Source organism: Solenopsis invicta, chromosome 11 (genome assembly GCF_016802725.1).
Source record: "Solenopsis invicta isolate M01_SB chromosome 11, UNIL_Sinv_3.0, whole genome shotgun sequence".
NCBI lineage: Eukaryota > Metazoa > Arthropoda > Insecta > Hymenoptera > Formicidae > Solenopsis > Solenopsis invicta.
In genome coordinates this window covers 4,632,954-4,657,044 of record NC_052674.1, presented here as the reverse complement: position 1 = coordinate 4,657,044, position 24,091 = coordinate 4,632,954, and the positions used below count along the sequence as shown (strand labels likewise).

General features: G+C 42.6%; 1 protein-coding gene across 1 annotated transcript in view; it reads right to left on the bottom strand.

Moving 5' to 3' along the window:
- Positions 1-253: 253 nt before the first annotated feature.
- LOC105194689 (homeotic protein distal-less) overlaps positions 254-24,091 on the bottom strand; it is an 85,669-nt gene continuing 61,831 nt past the window's right edge. Inside the window, 3 exon segments of the mRNA XM_039455271.1 lie at positions 254-447; positions 450-569; positions 2,723-2,894. Coding sequence (XP_039311205.1) covers positions 254-447; positions 450-569; positions 2,723-2,894 — 486 coding nt within the window.

Sequence of the window (24,091 nt, the reverse complement as noted above, 5' to 3'; positions counted from 1 at the left end):
CACTTTTTGAGTAGTATCGTTACAAAAAGATCAGATATAATAGTAGATACAATTTCAAATTTTGTGAACAATGTTTCTCTGTAGTTGCTTATAAGATCGCAAATTTAATGTACTTTCATTTTCGACATACGATGGTATCCCAGGAATTAAGGACTACTTTAGATGCATTAATTTCGCAATAACCTCTAGCTTCCGAAGATGATGCAATGCATCGAGTCTCCATCGATATCAATTCGATTCAGAGAAGCAGCACTTACGTGAGTAGTCCGGGGTTGGGGTCCGCCTGGTACCAGGAGTACTGCGGCATGTAGCCCGCGTGATGCGGTGGCGGTGGCGGTGGCGGTGGATGATGCCCGGCCGTGTGCGGGTGATGATGGGAATGGGGCGGCGCGTGTGGATGCGGATGGTGCTTCATCTCACTCGGCCAGGCGGGTGCCGGCGGGCTCTGTTGTGCTGAGGCGACATCTCGCTTCCGGGACTCGAGCTCCCGGGGGTGTGACCGCCGCCCCCGCCGCCCATGCCGCCGAGGTAACCCGTCGTCGGGCTGCCCGACACGGAACTTCCGCCCCCTGAAACACAAACGCGAACCGGGAACCGTTTCAGAACCGCTCCGATGAATCTCGCGGCCGTCGCTGCTACCGTCCGTCGCCGCCGCCGCGGCGCCGCCTTCGTCGTATTCAGCCGTGTCGCGTTGCTGCACATGCAGCTGCATGCGCCTGAATAGGACCGGCGTCGCAAATTTAATCGCGCGAGGGAGCGTTATTGTGCGCTAATGCATCTGGTGGCTGTTACGAGGTGGGAAAGAGTTTCCAGAGGGTGGTCGCGCGTTCGATTTCGCGGGCTCTAAGTCGAGTTGGGGGTCTGGCTCGGGGAGAGAAGGGGAGATGCATAGTTCATCCCTATATAACTATACGTCACGTTTTCGTGATATTCCGCCATTTGGAAGCGCTCCGATTTTTATCTTCTCCGAAACTTTGCATTACCTTGATGCTATTCTTAAGCAGGGGACTGTTATAGTTTTGTACTCATTAGTATAAGTAATGAGGTACATTATGAAATATTACACATTATTTATATTCGTTTATACTTATTGATTTTTGCAACGTTCAATCCAAGAATGTGATTAGCGTAAAAATTAATTTAATACGTTAAAGTAAGAAAAAATATATTAAAAATTAAACTATAAAGCTATTCGACATAAAGATAAAACTTATGTAGCATATCGAAATCATTGCCTTAGGCACAACGATGCGCAAATACACGGACTAAATTTCGCCATAAAAGAATAACATTCTTAGCAAGAGAAATTTCTCAAGATGAGGTTAATTACACTGGCAGTGTATTTCGTGGCGTATTTTCGAATAAATCACTCACTAGATGGATTTCAGATTACCGTTAGTAGTCGCAGAAAGAGAGCAGCGGTGAGGCAAGCGGTTTCGTCGTTGTCGGCGATACGGGCAGTGGCAAAGGCGCGATAAAAAACGCAGACCGCGAAAATTGCGTCGGATTATTAGTATTGTAATTACGGAGCAAAGCGGCGTTCGCGGAGATTGCGGCGGCGATGCGGTAAAGTGACGGAGCAGCCCCCGTCAAGCGCGCAATCATCGCGTACGTTCACCAGTGACATTCAATTAACGCCCGTGGACGTTCGTCCAATTAAAAATGCGCGAGTGATAATCGTGCTCGCGAAAATAGATTGGCCGATCGTGAGAACGATTCAATCGATCGGCGGTAGATCGAACGAACACGCGCTCTTCCAAGATGCTAAAATGCTAATTAGAGGAGAAGGTGGTATTACGGCCCTCGTATACATTTTGTACGATAATTTTCTTAATAATCAATAGATTGAAAGCTTATCGACATTTGTCAATATGTTATTTAATCGATTTTAGACTCAAAGTTATGAAATATTTATTGCTAATGATGTTATTTATAAAAATGTAGATCAAAGAAGAAAAAGAATGATAATGTGATTCTTCCCTACAAAAATATATATAAAAAATTGATTGTGTTTAAGAAAAATGTTTCTTATAATATTATATATATATATTAATTTGAAATAAAGAGAGAACATTGCAGAATACATGTATATGCAAATGTACACATAACTCTTCCGCATATAGACTGCAGTGCTGAACGTCTATGATACATGTAATGTAAACTATAAATTAGCAGTAGAACCACAATCAACTTATCGAATAATTACTACGATATGAAAACTTCAAAAACAAGCCGCATTGGGAAAAGTGTCGGTACGTTAAAGGCTGTTTTAACAAAATACTAATGTCTAACTTTGCATAATTTGAAATGTGCGTAACCGAATATAAAATGTTAAAGTGTTACACATAATCGTGTGATAATATGCTCGAGTTTAAAAAAAAATGAAGTATGTATAATTAAATGCTAAAATGTTACTCTTAAAAAAAAGTTACAAAGTACTCAAAAGTAAAAATATTTTATAATAAATTATAATTATAATCGGTTATTATGTAATAACATCACTGCATAACGTTACGGCGCGCTAGTAGGCAAATGATTCCATAAATAATCACTACAATTCGTTACCTAATAATGGAGATATTATAAGTAGCCACTATGCCTGCAAGATGATGATAATACCACCTTTTTCTCTATACGATACAAGAGAATAGAATTTTTCTTGTTGAACATTTTTCGTTTAATTCACATCGATAAATATATGATTTATGCAATCGTAATTTACCTCCTTGCATGAGACTTCCGGGTTGACCGGGTTGAGGAGATGGTCCTCCGGGTAGAGCGGTTCCACCCGCCAGAAGACTACCGTGTTGGCCACCACCGCCACCCCCGCCCTGCTGCGCCGCCTTCATCATCTTCTTGTACTTGCTCCTCCTGTTTTGGAACCAGATTTTCACCTGCAAGAAAAATAGTGACGATCACGTTAGAGATAGATTTTCATGAACGTAAAGCAAGGAATTTTATTACACATCTTACGCTTTTGTCTAACAATGTCGGACTTGACTATTTCAAAATTTCAACGATAACAAGTACGAATAATCTTATCAATATTAATTGACTGATTAACTAACTTGTCCTTCATTTTGTCATATGAAGGTAACTTCCGTCAATTTTCTCAAGGTATTAGATAAGCGAGAAAGAGGGATACTTTGTGGAAACGAAAAGGTATACGAACAAAACAGTATACGCGCTTATTATACTGAATAATTATTAAATGTTTATTAGTATTTACATATTTGTTTCCACGTGTGCAACTTGTCATACAGGATTACTTCTCATATTATTTTTTTCAAACTCTTGTTGTTTATGCATTTATATAACGATAACTAATTTCTTAGGTCAGATTAAAGGATTTGAATATTCATACAAGTATCAATAAGTCGCACACTTTTCACATAAATCATCTCATATAATGTAGTTACGCAATAAATTGCTATATTTATAAAATACGTCGACATCAGTCGTATCAAATACACGATCATCATAGCTATTATAGACGCTAATAATTATTGTTTCTCATTAACATTTTTGTATTATTTCCTTGAACCATCAGGTTGAGTCATAAAATCATCAGGAAACAGGACCGCAAGCGATTTCGTCGAGATGCATCGCCCGATTATCGACGCGCGCGATTGGAAATACATTTCGCAACCGCGATGCGCAAAAGCGTGCCTGAGTCTAATCCGATGCTTCGCATCATCGCTTCGTACTGCCGGGTTAGGCTCGGCGGTACGAAGACGAAGGAAAAAGAAAAAAAAAATAGAAAAAGAACGCTCGCCGTTTCGTAATCGCCGTTTCTTTTGCCTCCTCGCTGCGATGCATAGAACCGCAGCGGCAGGCAGGCAGGCTGGCAGGCAGGCAGGCAAGCAGGCAGCTCCGTCGTCCTGCGGCGCGTATACCGGTGCGCACGCGCGACCGCTAGGATTGCACATGCGGTATTTTTTTTGTCTCAGCATCCGCACACATGCACCGCATGCACGTGACGTGCTGGCTCAATCTTACGTAACCCTGCCGCTAAGCGGAGCTAAGCGTGTACGTACGTACGTGTACAGGAATACGCGCGAGGTGTACTCGTGCTGTGCACAGCAGCCCGAATCGAAGCCATATGTTTGGACGTGTCGCCGGAATTGGTCCGTGAAAGAAATCGCGAAAGAAATTTACTTCGTCCTTTTTTCGCGCATTTCTTTTTCTGCCTTATTGCGAAAAAAATCTATATTATTTAGTAAGAATAATTCTCACATTTAATTTTACTTAATTATTTTGAACTCACTAATATGCACTTTTTTCGGTTTTTTTTTATTGTTCGCGCTATCAATAAATCGCTGAATATTTGCAAGAATAAAAATTTCTAACATCACACAACGGGAAGTCGATTATTACTTTCAGACGGTTTCCACACGCGTAACTCTTTTGCCCCTGACATATTCCGTTATTCCACCGTACGATTTAAAAGTATTCGGCTACGCCGGATGACTTGGACGAAAACAGAGAGACACGCTTTTTTTTTATTAATAGCACACCACGCCTAACGACTTTTTAACGAGCCTATCCGCTATGAACCATCCGGGCTTACCCGATCAAACTCGATATTCCACCGCCACGTCGATCAAAACGCGAGATGAATACGGTGAATACGCGCTTTTATTCATCAGGCACGAAGAGAATGTTTTTTCACAATTAAAGATTACTCTCCTTTCATGGCAGTCTAAGTCGAACAATGCATTCGCATAGGAATGTAAAGTATAAAATAGTACCGTTACGTTCCTATATAGGCTGATTATTAATTATCGAGCGAACAATGAAGAAACTCTCTTCATCGCGGAAACCCGCGCGAGCAAAAAGAGCATCAATTGAACGTTTCTGTTTTTTTCTCAGTCATCTGCTTGATTAGCATAACATTTACCCAATCAATCTTTCGACTGACGTATATCGACGGTATCGCTGATAAAATATATTTTCCTTGTAAAACGTGTTAAAACAGTACGTAAACACGGCTTTTTGCAATTAGGTGAACCTGTTCTTTACTTTTATCGAACCCGTTTCAGTATGATGTTGCTACTATTTCGCGATACATTTCAACCGCCTGACTCGCTATTTTCTAACGTCCCCTCCCGACCGGGCGAACCGACTTAGTTAATTAAAGTAACTGTCCAGCTCTTGATTGACGTCCAAGGCGTAAAAAAGTTGATGACATGAACGTATGTATGCGCACGCAATTTCATAGATTATTGCGCAGTGGAGGAATCACGGACTGACTGATGACTGACGTAGGTCTCGGATAAACAATTGCTTTCAGTTCATAATTATTCGACTAGAATGCCAAATAAGATTAAAAAGAGTGAAGAAAGAATTTAATTCAAACATTTCGGTAAATTGCAATTACACGCGGCACATTAAATATGGAAAGACATTTTCGCATGGATTTGCAAGTATCTCAAAAGATCTTTTCACACACTTTGCTAAAATGCGGAATGACAGTTCGGCGAATTAAAAATCAAACAGATACGATATGGCGCTTTTGCATTATACATAAGCGTGAAGAAACCAGAAATAAAGTACAGTTTCAGTTTTGCGAAACACGCAGCCCTCTTCATTAAAGCACGAGGTCTAAAAAAAAAAAACGTCTTGACTGACACAAATGCACACATGTGTGTACATGTATAAGGTATACAGAAGGTCCCAGACTCATCCTATTGAATTTTAATGATAGATTCACATTAATTACTTTGAAATATCAATATTCTCCCGAATAAAATAAACATATTTTGATGAATTCGAGGAATAAATCAAAAATGATTAATACGGAACTCACTGCGTCCGAGGTTTGCCAATATTTGAGGAAAAATCAACTTTAGATTCTTTCAAGCACCTGTTGTTGGGAGAATCCGAGATACCCAACGCATACGCGTTATTCATCGTGAAAAATATGCCGCGGCAACATCAGCAGCCCCAGGTCGGCGAGCGTGCGCGCGGCGTGCCGGCGCAAATAAATCTCTTTCTAATTGCTCGCTGAAAAACCCGGTTGCACCGAGGTAGAGATGGCGCCCGACAAAGGCCAGCAGCGCTAAAACCCGGTTTCGACGTGCTTTATTTCGCTCAACTGGCCGGTCGGCCTGGAAGAGTGGATTGCGCTCGCCCGGGCGCGGCGGTTTGTTTATTGATATTTACAGCCGACGTTGACAGGGTACGACGCGCATCGACGGTAAGGGATGCGCATTTCGTTCGCGAGGATAATGCTGACGGGGTTTGCCGTTTTTCGAGCCGTCGGCGGCTCCTCTCTCGCGGGAACGGCATGCGGGATATATTTACGCGTGTCGGCGCGCTTGGTGCAAAGCTTTAATTAATATCTTTTTTTAATATCTTTTTTTCCCGATGTCGTTAGGTACTCGTACGAATGGTTCTTATTGATCCCTAATTCGAAGAACGGGACAATGATCGAAAATTTTATTTGTTATATCTAAAGTCAGGATATCAGCGCTGCCAAGTAGTCATCGGAAAAAAAAAAATATAGTAACCGAGTGAGCAATGACATTTTTATTAAATTTTCAGAGTAATTGAGGTCATTTTCTTTTCACAGTAAGTTTAAAAGTTTAAGAACAGGGGCTAGAACAATACACATTACAAAAAGTGGGAAATTAAATAAAGTTGCACTTGAAGATATCTTGGTAACACGATAAAATAACCGCGACAGAGTACCAGTTATACGTAACATTCTGTGACGAACAACTGAATACTAGGACTATGTCTTCGAGTTCATTGCGAAAAGCCAAGCACGAACATTCTTTTGTATGTTCAACAATTGTTTTTATCTTTGCGTTTTTTCTCTGGTAACGAGATAGATTTTATATTAGCGTCGCTTGTCTAGCATTCGATTCGCAGTGTAAAATAATCAGATGCTGAAGACATCGGAACAGTGAGCGAGTAGCAATTATTATGAGAGACACACAAATATATATGAATAGAACATTTATATTTTACAAATTTTAGCTCAGGAAAAAAATGACTATTGTAACTCGTTTTGGACGATAATGGCTCTTTAGTGACGTGTAAAAAAAAAAGATAACAAAAAAGTGACTTAAGTGACTGGATGGCAGCGGTAGAATACATGTTTTGTCACTAATTATTTCGTAAAATTTTGTAATTTTTAAAATATAAAAACTATGTATCTTCTTTTAAATAAATATTTAATTTTTATATTATATATTCGTTGTATATCAATATATTATACATATATAGCTATACGATTATTTTAAGATAGAGAGAGTTTTGAAACGCGTGTGAAAATGTAATGTTTTATGGTGCGAAATGTAGTTCGAGATAATAATGATTGTTCTCTCGCGGTAGATATGACGACAAGCTCGTCAGTGATTTATTACTCTCTGTACCACTCATTACTCCGTTACTAACATTCTTTCCATCAAATCATTCCCACAATTTGCGTACTACTTAAAAGAGAAAAATGTTGTGTTTGAGAATTTTAAGTAGTATATATCGACAAGATTTTGGTCTAAACGTAACATTTTTAAATATTCAATATTTATGTTCGTATGTATATTCAATATTTTCTTAATCCATTAACATTATTATTTATATTATTACAAACGATTAATTAATAAATAATAATAAAGTAATCTTCACGTAATTTATATAAACTTTGTTTTATGAAAATTTCGAATGTTCATGCAGGCCACATATGAAGAAACCACACCGGGTGTTAAGAGTAACTGGAGAAATAAATCAAATTACACTCCGAGAGTGAATCATAGAGCCGTCGACTGGCCGCGAGGTAGCAATCAAAATCGCTTTATACTCCAGCAGCGTTACAACAAGCGACGCAGGCATGAGGCGTCGAGCGGAATCTTCGCGCGGCTTCGCGTCGCGCGAGTTAAAGGAAGAATACGAACGAACGAACGAACGAACGAACGAACGAACGAACGAGCGAGCGAGCCAAGGGATACGAATGCACCCCGACGCCGACGGGCACCGGCAGGCACGGTGGCAAGCTGTCGTTATCTCTCGGTTGGACTTAGACGCGCGTGTTACGTGGTTCTCTGCGCGTCGAATGGCTGTCGGGCGGCCGTGCGCGCGCGAGCGAGCGAGCGAGCGGCGAGCGAGCAAAAATTGCGGCGGAGCAGCCGGTGGTCGCCTCGCCTCGCCTCGTCTCGTCTCGCCTCGTGGGGCAAAAGAGGAAGCGAGGACGCCGTTGCTGCCGGACCGATGATGTTGCCGCGGCCAGCGACGAGGCTTCCGACGTCGCCGCGGGCGAGGAACTCGGTAACAGTCCGCGCTGTCGATATCGCTGATGCATACTCAATGAGCGACGGATCGTCGCCAGGAGGACGAAGGGGACGGAAGAGGATGCCAGCGGGCAGGGAACGAAAGGGCGGGGGAGAGGGGCGGGCTGCGATCGAGGGGACAGGTAAGATTTTAGACGAAAAAGTGCAGCGCGAATCGAAGGCGATGCTGTTTAATATGTATGAGTAGCATCTAGGAGTAATATTATCTCTGTATAAATGGAAACGCTCCCACCGCGATTCGATCCGCGTCGGGGCTGCATCCTCGGATCGCGATGCAGCTCGATGATTTCAAGTCCCTATACGCCTAATACGAGGAGGGGACTGCGGAAGGATGAGTCGTTAGAAGTTGCGACTTTCTTTTTGGATGGTTGAAACTGCGGATGTGTGATGTCAGCTTTCAGAACATTATTGAGAAATGTTTCAGACATTCGCTAGCATAAGCTGATATTAATAATGTATACTGGAAAAATACACGGAGCGAATAAAACTTAATAAAAGAATGTCCTAGTTGTAGTATATCTATCTTTTTTTTTAGAATACTGTGAGACAATCATTCGGTATTTCAGATCGATAAAGTTTGCTCTGTCAATGTTGGTCAAGCTGACACGTCGCGGCGAGTGGACTAAATCACTCATCATAAGTGCGGCACGATTAGCATTTGCGAAAAATATAGTTCTTAGTAAATGCACATCGATAGCGACAAACTCCAGGAATCGTGTGTTAGCTGTGTCACTACGCGATCGATACATTTTGTAAAAATGCTGTGACGCACATATGAAGTAAATTAAATTTCCAATAAAATCGAGAATAGATGATCTTTACAAACGTTTTATTAATTATATTGCAACACGTTGAAATGTAATTTTGCAAATGTGTCAACGCGTATTGTCCAACGGCAATTATATTATGCGTGATAAATGTACTCCACTGCTAATCTCATCATAATTCATTCTTCATCTCGATCGAAATGGAGAAACTGGACAATTAAATACAATCACAGCGACGATGATGATGGAACGACTAATGATACAATTAATGCGAACTCGGTAGAATAGTTCGCAGTCATAATATTTGAAATATACTGTCTGCCCAAATATAATTAATTACTGATTAACCGCCACATGTAATTTACCAGATAATAATTATCTATAAATATTTTTATAAATACTTCGACGATCGTAACATTTACAATTAACTATACGAATAGATGAAATCTTCGTTAGATAAAATCTGTAGGTACTATTCGAAATGTTTGTCGCATTAAGAAGCTATAAAATTAGGACAAATCATCCAGAGAAAAATGATGTTTAAATTAATGAAATTGTTTCTTTAACTTGGATTTTTTTAAGTCGAAATGAAAGGATCTTTAAAAAAATAAAAATTTATTTTGTTTCAAGAAACAACATTATTGTCATTTCTTAAAGTAAATAAATTGTTTGTTTAATTTAAACACTTTTCTAATTCAAAGAAAATACCTGCTGACAGAATATAATAAATAATTTCATTACTCCGGTTAAAAAAATATATTTTTCATTTAGAAAAAGATTTGCAATGTATATCTGAACTATTTTATTAGTTCTAATAAACGTAACAATGCATAACGCACAAATTTCTTGGATTAAAACAGATATTTTTTTATTCGAAGAAATGTTTCTCTGGGTGGTGAATTACGGCGAATTATATCGCGCTCCCGGTTTCTCACGTAGAGATCCACGCGAAATTGAAAGTTATATTACAGCGTTGTGTCGCGCACGTTAGTTCGAGTTATTCCTGACGGCGGGTCGATCCCCCTTCATATAGTAGGACCCCCGTCGGCACGTTCTGAATGATCCAATCTGTCCACACAATAAATAATCACGCGTATCGGTACGGCCTACCTGCGTCCGAAAGCCGTAACAAACTAATCCGTCATCGGTGCCCGACGCAGCGCCGGTGCACCTCGCCTGAGGATTTTCAGCGAGCGTCAATCACGCGCGCGGGGCACGGTGAAGAGCGCACGGTGATGAGGTCACCCTCGTTCATGCCCTTTATACGATCTAACTAAGTAGATCAACGAGCGTACATCTGATAGCGCCGAATTAGCAGTGCACTTGTTTGCACGGAAAAGATAGAGCAAAACGAGGAGGAGACGTGACACATTCATAGTATTCATACGTACATCAAAACGGAAAATTTTGATTCATTTTGACCCTGACCAGGTTGTTTGCTTCGATACTGATGAAATAAAGAAACGGTAATTACTGTTCTCTTGTTTCCGACATTCGCAAGATGCGCAATTTCTCCTAATTATTAAATGCGTTCCATCGTATCTCGCTAATATGTCCAAAATCACACTTGGACGCAGCTGGATAACATATGTCGCGTATTTCGAAGAGGAGGAGGACGGTCGCCCGGTCGGGCACACGGCGCGGCGGCGGATATCATAAGCGTTTACATTTCCAGCTATCGACTGGGTGAAGAGGATACGGGGGAGTAGGAGGTCAGGGAGAATAATAACAGCCGTGTAAATGCGTCACTAGGGCCCCGTTCGTTCGCATAATGCTATAATGCCTTTTTTTTTTTTTCATTTCGCTCACCCGCTCACTCCTACAATGCAACGTCGAGCCCTCCGGCCCCGCGCTCCTCTCGTCCACGCGCCGCCGGGGCCCCTCGCTGCTTCGGCGGTTCCCACTTCCTGCCTGGCATCGGTGATGCGCAGTGCCACCTCAACAACGAAATTCCCCAACGGTGCAGCGGTCCTCCTCGCTTTTGTTTCGTTCACGGTTGTTTCTTTTGTATGTATGACCGCGAACGTAGCGGGAAAGTTCGCGTCGGAATCCGACGATGATATAAAAGGAATTATAGATGTTATCGGCGGCGTGATTCGCGTGTTTCAGTGTTGGAGTCCGCGTTCAGATTTCAGCTAAGCTCTCCAACTCCTCGCGTGGCGGATTACATCCTCACATAATCCGAAGGACGATCTTGATCTCCTATCATCCCTCATGCCAGCTAGCGCTCGCGCGCGATGCTCAAAGGCATATTAATTAAGTGGCAAGTTACTAGTTAATATCTTTCAACAAAATAATAATGAAAAAAGGAAAAGTCAAGCGAGGGCTCGCTGCCCCCCTTACTCGACTACGTGTCTCTACCGGTTTACTCAACGCGTCAACACGCGAGCCTTGGCATTTTTCTGGTGTGATAATGGGGACTTTGGACGAGATGGGCGACGCGCGATGGGTCGCGCGCAACAATGTTGCGCGCAATCGCGCCTCGCTGTCGTTTTGTCGGCCGTTCGCGGCACAAAGCCGCGCGTGCTAGCTTTGTCCGGTGAAATCTTAATCGGAAGCGCGATTATCGCGATATCGTTATTATACGCTTCGCGCACTCCGCGTCCGCTCCGCGCGCTGCGACGTCGCGCTGGCACGAGGTCGCGCGCGCGAAGAGACGAAAAGTGGTTGAAATCAAACGCAATTCCGTAGTGGGCTCACGTGCCGCGAACAACGGTGACACCGTGACGAGCGGAATACCGCGTCGCGCGCGCGGAGCGGTACAACACCGTCACCGTTCCTTTTGTACCGTCGCCATTTGTTATTTTGTACATATTCATAACGGCGTTACATCACACCAGCGCGTACCGATGCATTCTCTCGCTCCCGTTGCCTTTTTTTTCTGCTTCCCCCCTCTCGGTATTTTTCTCCGCTTTCCGTTTCCACGTCCACGGATACCAATCAGTGGTTGTCATCTATCAACGTCCGCCGTTGATGCGTTTCACACGGATTCATTAGATCTTGAAGGAATGACCACGCAGAAACAGTGCCCCGCCGCCGCCGCTGCCGCTGCGCCGGTCGCGTCACAATTAAAATGCGATTAATGCATTGTGAGCGTATCGAGTCGCTGATTTCTGCTGTCGTAAACGTTTTTAAAGAGGCTCATTACTAATTGTTCAGTTGCGTTCTTGTTGAGGAGGAAAAACATGTCGTTATAAAGGATTACGAACAGGCAGCTGCACTCGTTGAAGAAATAAAGTCTGATTGAATCTATATTCCCCCCCGAACAATTCCAATTACTGTACTTCATAATTTTTCTCTTATCAAGAAACATTACTTCCTCTGATATGTATATGCGAGATAGCATTATTTTTCAAAGGCAGTTAATCTCCCTTCTGAAAGCACACGTTGCGCGAAAGCGTAAGCAAACTAATTAATTTTCCATAATTAGTAATTAAGTTTCTTCCCCGGAAGAGGCCTGACTTTCCTTAACTTCCTGTGTGGCGCCAGTAAATTTTCATTATCGGTCATGCTCTTAATCAATCCGTATTTCCTCCAATCAAAAATCTCTCTCTCTCGCATCGCGAAAGCGCCGTGTGATGAACGGCTGAAGTCTCGGATGAAGAGTCTCGTTTATTCCCTTCGGATTTCAGCGCGAGTTCGCGCGAGGCATTTACGCAGGATCAGCCGCAACCTGTGGTCCTGCGTTACGTGAGAAATCTTCGGGCACCGTTATTGTATATCGCGCCGGCTGTCGTTCGCAAGACACAAAGACCCTATTCATCCGCATGCAATTGCATGTGTAGGAACCGATCCTGACTTCCACCATGCTGCACGTCGTTTCGCGCTATCCTCTCTACCCTCCGCCTCCTCCTCCTCCTCCTCTCGGTCGCTCAACCTCGTTACCGCGTTACATCGAGGAGGAGGTAAAAGAATTCGCAGTAAGCCAAAAGCAATACGCGATCCCTCTGTAAAGTCTTCCGATCGCAAGCCGCAAATGGACGTTAACGGCGCGAAAACGCATTCGGATTAATATCTGCCCGCTGCTGTGTCGCGTACCTAACTGTCGGTCGATCGTAAAATCGCGAATTTGCTTGAATACAATTATTCATTCAACGTGGCTATACATTAGTAGCAATTACTAATCTTTCTATTACGTCGAGATTAATAGGGTGATAGTATTTTTACGACACGAGTTATTAGCTTTATAAGGTTATTAATATTAATTAACGCCCGTTTATTTCTTACGTTAATTGAGATGCAGTGATTTACAAACGGTTTCTCAACTGAGGATGAAATTATGCTCACGCTGAAAACCGGAAAATTTTGGGCTTTAATTTATGAAGAAGACGTACGTTTAACAGAATTAAGAAATTGGTAAAAAAACGCATCAATGATTACGTAGATAATTATTAATATGTAAATTATGACACGTAATTGTTACAAAGAAATATATATTAGAGCAAAGATTCCTTTTTCTCTTCTCTCTTGTCGACATCTTAATCGGATAAATAATGAAGATAATCGTAAACAAAATCGGCACACGTATCAGAATTAGCGTGCAGCGACTTTAACGAACGAACTAGCACAGGAAAAGCGGCGCAGCCGTTGTAGGATCAAATCGGGCGTATCTTTCTCATCGTAGCGGCGTATTTGGGAAAGCGCTGGTTGAAACCGCGACGGCCTCACTTTGCAATTTTCACGATATGGACATGACGCGGGACCTGACGGACATTCCCATGTCCGTGTTCTCGCGAGTTTCCACGAGCCGGAATAAGTCCTCGTTTGTAGGTGGGTACCTTCGTCACGGTGAGCGGTTCGCAGCATGGTTTACCGGACAATCGTGGTGGATGCGCTCGAGGACGATGAGCGGAGACAGGACAGAAGAGAGAAAGAGCGAGAGAGAGACAGAGAGAAAGAATAAATCGGAAGGAGGGAGAAAAATAGAGGGAGAGAGGCCAGGGAAAACAGAGAAGAGAGACAATCAGAGAAGAGAAAGGGAAAGAAAGAAAGAGAGAGAGAAGAAGAGAAGGGACCTTCTTCTTGGTAGCGGCCGCGGAGGAAGAGAGCGAGGGACCACCATGTACACAGAGAGGCGAGGGAAGCGAGGAGAATGTCGTGCTGTGCTCATCGAGGTGTAGATCCTCGTCCCCTGGGTCGTTCCTACGCCGTGGTCAGCGTCCCACTAAGCCACGGTCACGTTTACGTTGTCGCTTCAACCGCGTCTAAACCGTTGTCGTATGTGGCAACGTTAATCTTACTCGATCTTACGCGATCATCAGGATTTGTGTCGTCTTTCCGGTGGACGACAGGTTTTCCGCCGTTATATGATAAATATATTGCGTCGGTAGAAAATCAGCAAATATCGTCGTATCTACCGCTCACAGCACACAACCACACGAATAAGTTCGCGAACACAGGATCGTTACAGCTTCCATAAAAACAGAGATATTGGTTGTAATAAAAAAAATATAGGTATTATCCGCATCTCTTCACGAACGTAAAATATCAACGTTATTCTTTTTCGCGGAACTTTACAGTAGTAAAATTCATTCGACGATATTACGAATTCCGCGACTTCTCTTTCTCTCTTTCATATTTGCATGACAACTGTGCTATTATGTCGAAAGTTCCATCCCTTTCACGCTCGCGTCTCTCAGCGAAACTTGGCACTTGGCCCCTTCCATTAGAGCGACAATGAGGTGACTTTCGACGGCGAGGCGAGACAATACGAAACGATATCTTGATCTATCTCTCGGAAAGACAACAACTAGAGTGGCCCCTGCGCGAAATACCTACGGTATCCCTGAACACGTAGTGCTCGTCGCGCGATAAAATCGTTTACGCCGCGCCAAGAGTTTCGCTTCGGCGAGCGCCTCGCGCTTCGAATCGCACCTGGCGCGAGGTAGCAGGTTGCCGAGCGGCTGCGAAGACGATTGGTACCGCGAAACATTGCGAAAGAATTAATTTATGCTGCTACGTGAGTCGAAAATGTGATAATAGAACGAGAAAAAAAACGGCTAGCCATACAAGTCTCCAATTATATCTTTGCCAAAAATAAACTGTATTCCTTTCGTAACTTGAAAAAAATAAAAATATATTTTATCAATAAAATATCACACTTTTAAGAGACATATCAGCAAGAGCATCCAAATTCCAAATCTTCAATTGCAAGCCTAGAAAGACACACGCGATTTGTTTTGTCATGGAAATAACTGTACTGCAGGAAAAATTACTAAACTTTAATAAATATTTATTCGAATAGTATAATACTAATGAAATATTTACTAAATGTAGGAAATACATATTTATTTAGTACAAAAACACTAATTTAAATATCATTTTTTCTCATAAAGTAAATATTTATGTACTGTGTGTGAATATTTCATTAGTACTATTCGAATAAATTGTTATTAAAATTTAAGAATTTTTTCTTCCATAGAGATGGCATACCCAATCCTACTTTAATCGCATATAATTTTCATAATAAACAAATTGTATTTTTCTAATCAAAGCAATAAACATTAAAAAATACAATAGCAATAATTATAGCAAGCACATGTATACTTAAAAAAAAAATACTATAAAAAAAAAAATTAAAACTTTTCCAGAAATTTGTTAGATAAATCAAGAGGTTTTCTAAATAATGTTTTGAAAATTTCAAACTTTGAATTTAAAGAAAAAATATGTCACAATTGCAACTCTATAAAACAAATGACACATTTAGATGTGGCATATCTAAGTACAGACTTTCGATTGTTATTGTTTAAAGATTATTTGCTGATTTTTACGCTGTCCTTTACGCCAAAGAAGAAGAGCATCTAACGTATTAAAAAAAATCTATCAGATAAATTAGTCAATTTTCAAATTTATACAAATGTCAAGAAAAAAAAAACATCTGTCTGGACATGCCACATTAGTGTATTGTTTTAGGATTAATACACACAAAAAAACCCTAAATCTCGACTGTTTGCGTCATCATTATGCATACATTCTTATCCGCTTCATATCTAATCTCGGTAACGGTCCCTACGTACGTCCACTTCCATCTCTTTGTGTGTCGCTAATGCTCAGCAGGCTCGTATTTTCGCGATCGCGATCAGGCCGCGGAAGAGGAAACGCAATCGTTCCGCCGTGCAGGTCGATATCTCAATCTCGCCTCCTCTTTTTTTTCGTGCGTCTTCGCGGATACCTGCGTCTGCGTCTCGGACGCAGCCGGCGAAGCAGTCCTTTACCGCGTGTACTTTACGGGTTAGGCCGGGTCGTTCGCCAACCGAGTTGTAAACCATGCGCGTGCTGTACATGGTGCACGCGATGTGCCGCCAAGCTGCCGATTTCCGTAAAAGTATAGAAACGCTCTCGCGCGCGGCCCGGCGGAGCGCGAAGCCGGCTCCTCCCGGCTTACCTAAATAGACCTTAGCGCTTCCACGAAAGCGAGCGCAAAGACGCATTCCCGCGATGCACGGACTTGATGCACGGTTGCGCTTAAGGCGAGTCCCTTACGTCTTAATTCGTGCATGTGTGAGAGAGCTCGAGAGCGGAGCGCGGTCTACCGCGAGGTAGGTAGGTAGCCTAGACGAACACAAACAGGTGTGAGATGCGCCGCGCGAGGAAATGGCGGAACTAATGTTACTGCGAAACGTTTAATGCGCGCATACGTATTCCATTCATTATACATGTCGTGTACTCGTGTTGTATGTACACCCTAAATAGCGCTTTCCGATTCTTCGGAAGATTAAACGTCTCGAAGCACCAGCATGTCCAACAATGGCATTAATATAGAAAAGGTTGATCTTTACGCGATGTAGTAATTAGATGAATGGGAAACCCGACAGGAACCGATGAGAACAATAACTGATGCCTTCACAAACGGTAGCAAGAATATCTAATTAACGGACTTTGCACGTCCGTCTATCGGGAAAGAATACCGCGTGAAATTATGCTACCGCAACCGGACGCGGGCGGGGGTCGTCAATGCATGTTAAATCGCATATTAAGAGATATCAGCACTTCCACGCTGATCAATCCTCGCGCAAATCGGATGGCGGCGCGTTCAAAGCGCGCTAAATCACGCGTCGAAAGAGAGAGAGAGAGAGAGAGAGAGAGAGAGAGAGAGAGAGAGCCTCGTTGAGACGTCGGAGTTTGTGAGTTTCGCAAGCCGGAAGAGCGAGTCGCCATCGGCCGCGGAGACTCATTTGCAATCGCGACTGGCGTCGCGAACTGCTCGTCGCTTCTGACGCACCCGGCCGTGTATGCAAATGCAGCCGCGTGCAAAAAACGGCGGCGGAGGCAACAGCAACAGCAGCAACGGCGAACCGTGTTTACAGCAAAGTACGTGTGCAACAAAACGGACGGGAACTCGGTGAACGAGTGACATTGCGCTACCGCGCAGGATGATGAAGTAGATTCCCTCGTGGCGAGGATGTGCTTTATATCATGCTTATACGACCGCCGCTGTGCGCACCGATGCGCCTGCCCGCGCACCGTTGCGGCGTGACGCAGGTAGTAATGTGACGCACTCGTGAGATAAAGTCTTATCTCGCCGGCACGCTGCATAGAGCTCGCGCGCGCGCGCGCTCGCGCTCGCATAGGATTCGTGATTCGTCGTGATCTCGCGCCGGAAAATCCCGACATTAGCATACGCGCGAGAGAAACACATTTCGATCGCGCAGATCGCGATATAGTAACCCGGTTTGTGTGAGCGCGGTCGAATCGCTCGATCGACAGAGGCGGTCGGCCGGAAGTCAGAGCTCGCGTGTTGTTCGCTCGGGATTTACATTTTAAAGTGCCGGCATAGAACATTATGGAACAATTTATTGTTTCTAGGAATCGCTCGGTGCGCGGCGTACGCGCGAGATCTAGATGTGAATCATGTTTTGTGCTTGAAATAATTAAGGCAGACCGAGAGCATAAATAAAGTATGACTGTCCGAACACACGGGACAGCGTACCTATCTCGCGCTAAAGCGCGAAATTAAGTTAGAGTTCGGCGAGATATGACATGATGGCACATAAGATATAAAATGATGATGGGGCAAAAATTCGTATTCAACGTGTTGCGGTTTCACGTGGAAGATCTTACGGTTAGATGTTGAAACGGTACATTGTGTTGAACGCGCGTATGTACCGCTGCGCTTTCCAGGCGCATCCTCGGCTAACCGCTGGAAACGCTCGCGTTCGACACAGCTTTCAGCAACGTCCTTTCTTACATGCTTGTCCCGTGTTTTTGGTCTTAACGCTTTGACAGACGTGGTAGCGCGCGGCCAGATAGGCGGCTGACAAAAACGCGTCACGACGCGTCGTCGCAGTCATATAAGTGCATGACGCTTCCGCATTCATATGGAAACGGGAATAACCGATTCTTCCCAAATTAAAGCACGCAAAGCGAAGAACCGTCACTAAAGTTCTCTTTCTTACCCAGTTTCACGCGGAACACGTACGGTCGTATGAAATTGTTTTTACATATCGATACGTGATTTTCTATTTTCGGCGATTAAAATTATTGAAGTTCCGATTGCGCGTCTTCAAGCATTTTGGTACAAAACACCCGTAGCGTCGTCCACTATGCATGCACAAATTCCCATCTCCAGGAGCATCCGTATGTACGCGTACACATACGCACACAACCGCGAGGAGCAGGACCCGTAAGCCGCAGCCGCATTATCCGAAGTACTCTTCGGCGCATAGCGGGCACATGCAATTTTCGAGCGGGTTCTGCCAGCTGGGATGTTGGAGAAAGAAAGAGGCGACGACGAGCGGTAGGAAATGCGCGAGGAAGAAGCGGCAGGGAGATAGGAGAGGGAGGGGGAGGAGGAGCGTAATTTTACCCTGGTTGCCGGTAATTTCACGCTTTTACTCGGGCAGGTTAGCAAGGCGCAGCTCGTTCTCGTGGAAAATGTCGTACCCGTTCGCGAGTTCTCCTCTTCATCCCCTCTCGCGTCGCTGTCCTCGCTTTAAAGACCTGCTAGCTCACGAAAACGCAGACGGTGCCGGCAGATAGTTACGGGACATGAGTTCCTTGCTCGCGGGATTTTATCGCCCCAGAAATCTTCCGGTGTATCTACACACGCGTGCGTGCGTGCGTGCGTGCGTACGTACGTGGGTGCGTGCGGGCGTACGGGCGTGCGTGCGTGCGTTCGAGCGCGCGACTGGCAAACTTATCGTCGGTCTAGATTCGCGACTGTTCACTTATTAGCGCGCGTTTGTGATTTATCGTGAACACGAGCTCTCCACGAGGATTAAGCAATCCGATCCTTAACGCCGGTGAGGGATGCGAGCGTTAAACGGGGAGGCTTTTATCGCGGCTGTCGTAATTACGTCTGCGAATTCGTAAGAGATTCTCCGTTCTCTCGCGGCAGTTAATTTCCGTTGTCTCCACTACTACGCTTTGTTTACATTTAACAAACGAGGCTGTGAAAGGACGAACCGTGAAATGCGGTCGGTCAAGATAAACTGTTGATACATTGTCTTAAAGATTGAAGCGTTATTCGGAGAAAGGAAAGCATTCAAATATGTACTCTCTACTTGCTAATACAATCCGCATACTCATTGCGAATTATTACGCGAGATCATTATACAAGAACCGCTGTAATTATCTCATTCCAAATTCCGCCCTTTCTCCCCGTTAAGGATTCCCCTTCTATAATAGCATCGTAAAAATGATTAAAACTGGTTTCGTTATTTATGCATACATAAATTTCATGCCTCGCACGAAAGAGGAAACTTACCGAGATCGTACCAATCGTAGAGCTGATTTGTGTTATTTATTCGCGCGCGACATGTACGATCATTGACGAAAACGGCAATCGAATGCATTCGAATTTACTACTTGTACAATGAAGCCTTAATACTGCTTCATCGATCTAAATATTAATCAACTAAAGATGACATGATTGGAAAATATTTGAAATAAAGGCAACAGAAATATTTGATGCACATTATAAAAATTTTATCAAATAAAATAATTTAAGTAAACTTTATCACGTAAATTTATCAAATATTTAATATTAAAAATCATTTATACTTATTTATCGCAGAAACTCGTTTTCTCAAATATAACGATACAGCGTTAACGACACTGTAAAATATAAAAAAATTTGTGATGTAAAAAATGTCCACATTTCTCAAATGATATTCTCGTGCTATTCGGTGGATGAAGGTATCAATGTACCTCATTAAAATAAAGCATTTCTAATACGTGCACGTACACGGTAGCGCTGATAGATATGCTCACGCGAGAGAGGAGGGCTTCAGAGTTAGTATCGGCTGCTCTCTCTCCTTAGAGGCTCGAAGAAGCGATCGTTTGCAAGGAGCACCGAGCGATCGTTGATAAGCGCATAGATGCGCCCTAAGGAGTAGGCGTAATAAATTGTTTGCTGATTCTATTGAGCCTACGCGACCGACAACAATGGCACAAGCGAGAGAGAAAAGAGAGGGAGAGAGAGAAAGAGAGAAAGAGAGGGAAAACCGGCGAATGAATAATAGTTCGAAAGGCGCCGAACTGTCGTCGTCTTCGTTGTCTTAACTTATGGAGCGAATTTTAATTCCCTGCTGCACGTTGTGTTTTACAGCATATTTTTTTTTTTCAAACACCATTCATTCTAATGTTTTTAACTGAAATCTATCATGTACCTCATTTTAAATCTATTGCATCTGTCATAAGTGAAAATTGTCCAGCCTAAAATCGATACTTGGCAACTTGGAATAATTCCTGATACTATTCTGAAGCGTGAAGACAAATGTTAGATGTACGTAGTAGATGTTACGTCAAATCGCGTACAAATCGAAAATTGTTCAACGCAGTCGGAGGGTTAATTTATCCTGCGGCATGACTGCCATAACCCAAAGTACTTTCACCGATCAGCACATATTTCAATTTTACTCCGTTCCATACGTCGATAACGCGCTGTAATGCGGCGGTTACATATCCCGTGACTAATTTCTAGCAATCAGCTGCATCGGCACCTAAACCCGCCGCAATCGCAGGATTGTGAAAGAAAAACCGGATTTTTTTATACTCGTTACAGACAGGACGCGAATATGCTCAGATTTCAACATTCATTTCGAATCTTTTTACTTCATCTACGTCAGTTGTGTTTATATGGAGCGGCGGCTGTCTGTTTCCTTGATTTAGTTTTTATCTTGTCTTTTTCTTACTTGTACAGTTGATCTTTGACGGTACGTGTCGATACATGTGAGCACGTCTCAAAGACGTGAACGTATTACGATAACAGGTGCCTTATTCCACCTCCTACCTTAGCATTTTTTTAACCTCGATCACACCAATGCATTCTTTATATACAGTTTATAACATTATATAGTCTATAAAAATTACAATGACACCGACCGCTAACAGGATATTACTTTCCACTTCAATTTAAATTAATGGTTTCTCGGTAAATCAAATGTAGGAAATTGTTATCGAGAAATTTAATGTTAGATGTCAAAGCTCCGCAAGAAAGAGAAGAATGCTAATACTAAATCTAGCATAAAATTGCATAAAATTAATTTCACTGTAAATCATTCTAACGAACAATGATATAATAGATGCCATTTGATGCGATTTGAAAACAAAGAGAGAGATAGAGAAAAGAATTTATTGGAAAATAAATTCCGTATAGTCGTTCTTCCTTCTTTAGAAGACAAATAAAAACATTGATTACGCCCGCGGCAAGACGTTAAAATTAGTCGCATGTATATACATCGAGCGAGTTAATAATGTACGCCTTATTAATTCACACGAGGGAATCCCGGACTGGAAAATAATTTTTCCGCAAAGACCGACATTAGATATCGCGATGATGTCGTGCGTTTCATCGTCCGCGGGTATCTTCGCACGGTTCGTTATATCACGTTCTCTAGCCTCCCGTCAATGAATCATTAGCGAGCGTATCAAAGGAGCCGCGTCCACGTCCTGTCCATATTCGGCCGCAACGCGGCGGTATTTCCAGGAGTCAGGCACGCCAACGAGATCGCGTATCTTCGCGCATCTCGCGCGCAGTGGCGTCTCACATGAGACCATTGTCTCGCGTTTCCGCGGCAAGGTGAGATGATTGCGCAACGTACGGAGGAGACGCGGGGACGTGAGGAGATGATATCGTGAACGCATCCCGATTCTGAACTAAGTATGACTAAGTGACTACACGTCCCGCTTTAGACAGTGTGTCCCATCGCCCACTTAATCTTCAAAACGTAATGCTTATTTAATGATCCGCTCGCATTCGGGCTTACAATACTGGGAAAAGCAGAAAATAATAATAGAAATAATTTATTAAAGGAAGTGTTTATAAAAATTAGTTGAGAAATATTTTGTGTGTAATAAATATAAAAAAAGAAAATAATATTTAATATTTATATATACATTTACTTGAAATGAGATATTTATTTTACATTTCGTTACGAAAAATAAGTTGTCTATTTTCTATTATACATTTTATTATTTTTTATTTTTTTTAAATCCAAAGTAAAAAAGTTTTTAATTAATAAACAATTTATATTGAATTTATTTCAATTTTTTATCAAGCAGTGAAGAAAATAATAAATGTATAATAAAAGATAGAAAACTTATTTATCTCAAGTAATTTATTAAAATTGATTTATAATTAAAATGAAATGTAAAATCATAACCTTTAAATAAATACTTTTATTATTATTTTCCGTTTTTCCTAGTGCTGCGGTTGAATGTCGTAATAGATCTTTGCGCGAGATCAATCTTTTTCACATGTTTTCTCCGACTGTTTTTTGTCATTGCAGTTTTTCTTTTGTAGTGTTTTATATCTCAGAATGCTTTGCTCTTGAAATCTAATCAGCTTAATTACGTTTCTGAGTTATTCACACTACGTTCACTTCATCGTGCATCCGCAGTCGACTATCGAATCAATTTTTCGGCGAACGCGAGAACTCGATTTATGGACGCCCTATACAAGTGTCGCGCGTAAATCACCGGCGGGCGAGCGACGGCGATGCGAGGAAAAGTGGGACGCATCGTGCGGACGCGAGTCTTCTTCGGCGCGACCGGCGAGAGAGTCGATTTACAGTCGCAGTGACATTTCGCTCCTGTAAAAGTCCGATTGTTCCGGGATGCTCGGCCGACACGCGAAACGATTTGATTTATTTAATAAACCTTCCGTGACTGTGAGTCACTCGTCGATCAAGTGCGGTAGTTACAATGGCTCGACAAAGCGACTCGTTTCATTTTGATCTGCACGGTTACAACACTTTTCGTCGCGACTACAAGCATGTTTACATATCTAATTACATAAAAGACTCACTTGAATAAAAATCAGCGCGTGCTTATTGGCAACGGAAGAGTTAATAGTAATAATAAACTGTTTTCTTAAGCGTTTACTTATCCAAGGGCTGACAGCTTCGGCCCGAGCTTCATAAGATTGCGAGTGAATGTTTGCATTACCTGTAACAAAAAGAAAATACAATCGTAAGTTATTATGCACACTTCAGTAAAACACAATTATTACACTATCTAATGTTCTTCTAAAAATCACACAGCTCGAGCTCCATTTATTTCATTTAGAGATAGAGATCGTGGCGCATGTGGAGAGCGCGATAGTAGGCCGGTGTATAGTTAAGGCTTAATCGGAAAATTGGTCTGTTTAAAGCGCCACGCATGGCGCGTGAGTACGTTTTAATTACCACTTCATCCAGCGAACATCCCGGTGCTTATTAAATGTGCTCGTAAAGGCACGATTTTCGCACAAGACAATGCGCCACGCTGACCTTAGGAAGCTCGACGTTGTTTTCCCGGCGCCTTTAAGGCACGCTCATTAATCTCGATCGGTGAGTCAGCCTCTACTAGGAGAACTTTCATCGAGGCGTGGGCCTACCTAAGAGAGGATCTACCAAGTGATCTATTCTTCAGCATGCAATATTTCGCTCGCTTGCAAACCTATAGCAGCGAATTACCGACGCCATACATGGCAACGTCTCGTAGCGAGTGTTTCTAGAGTCATAATTTCTAGTATTACAGGCGTTACTTAATAAACGATTAATGGCTAAATAAAGAACGTAGGAAAAGGCAATCGTATACTTTGTTGTT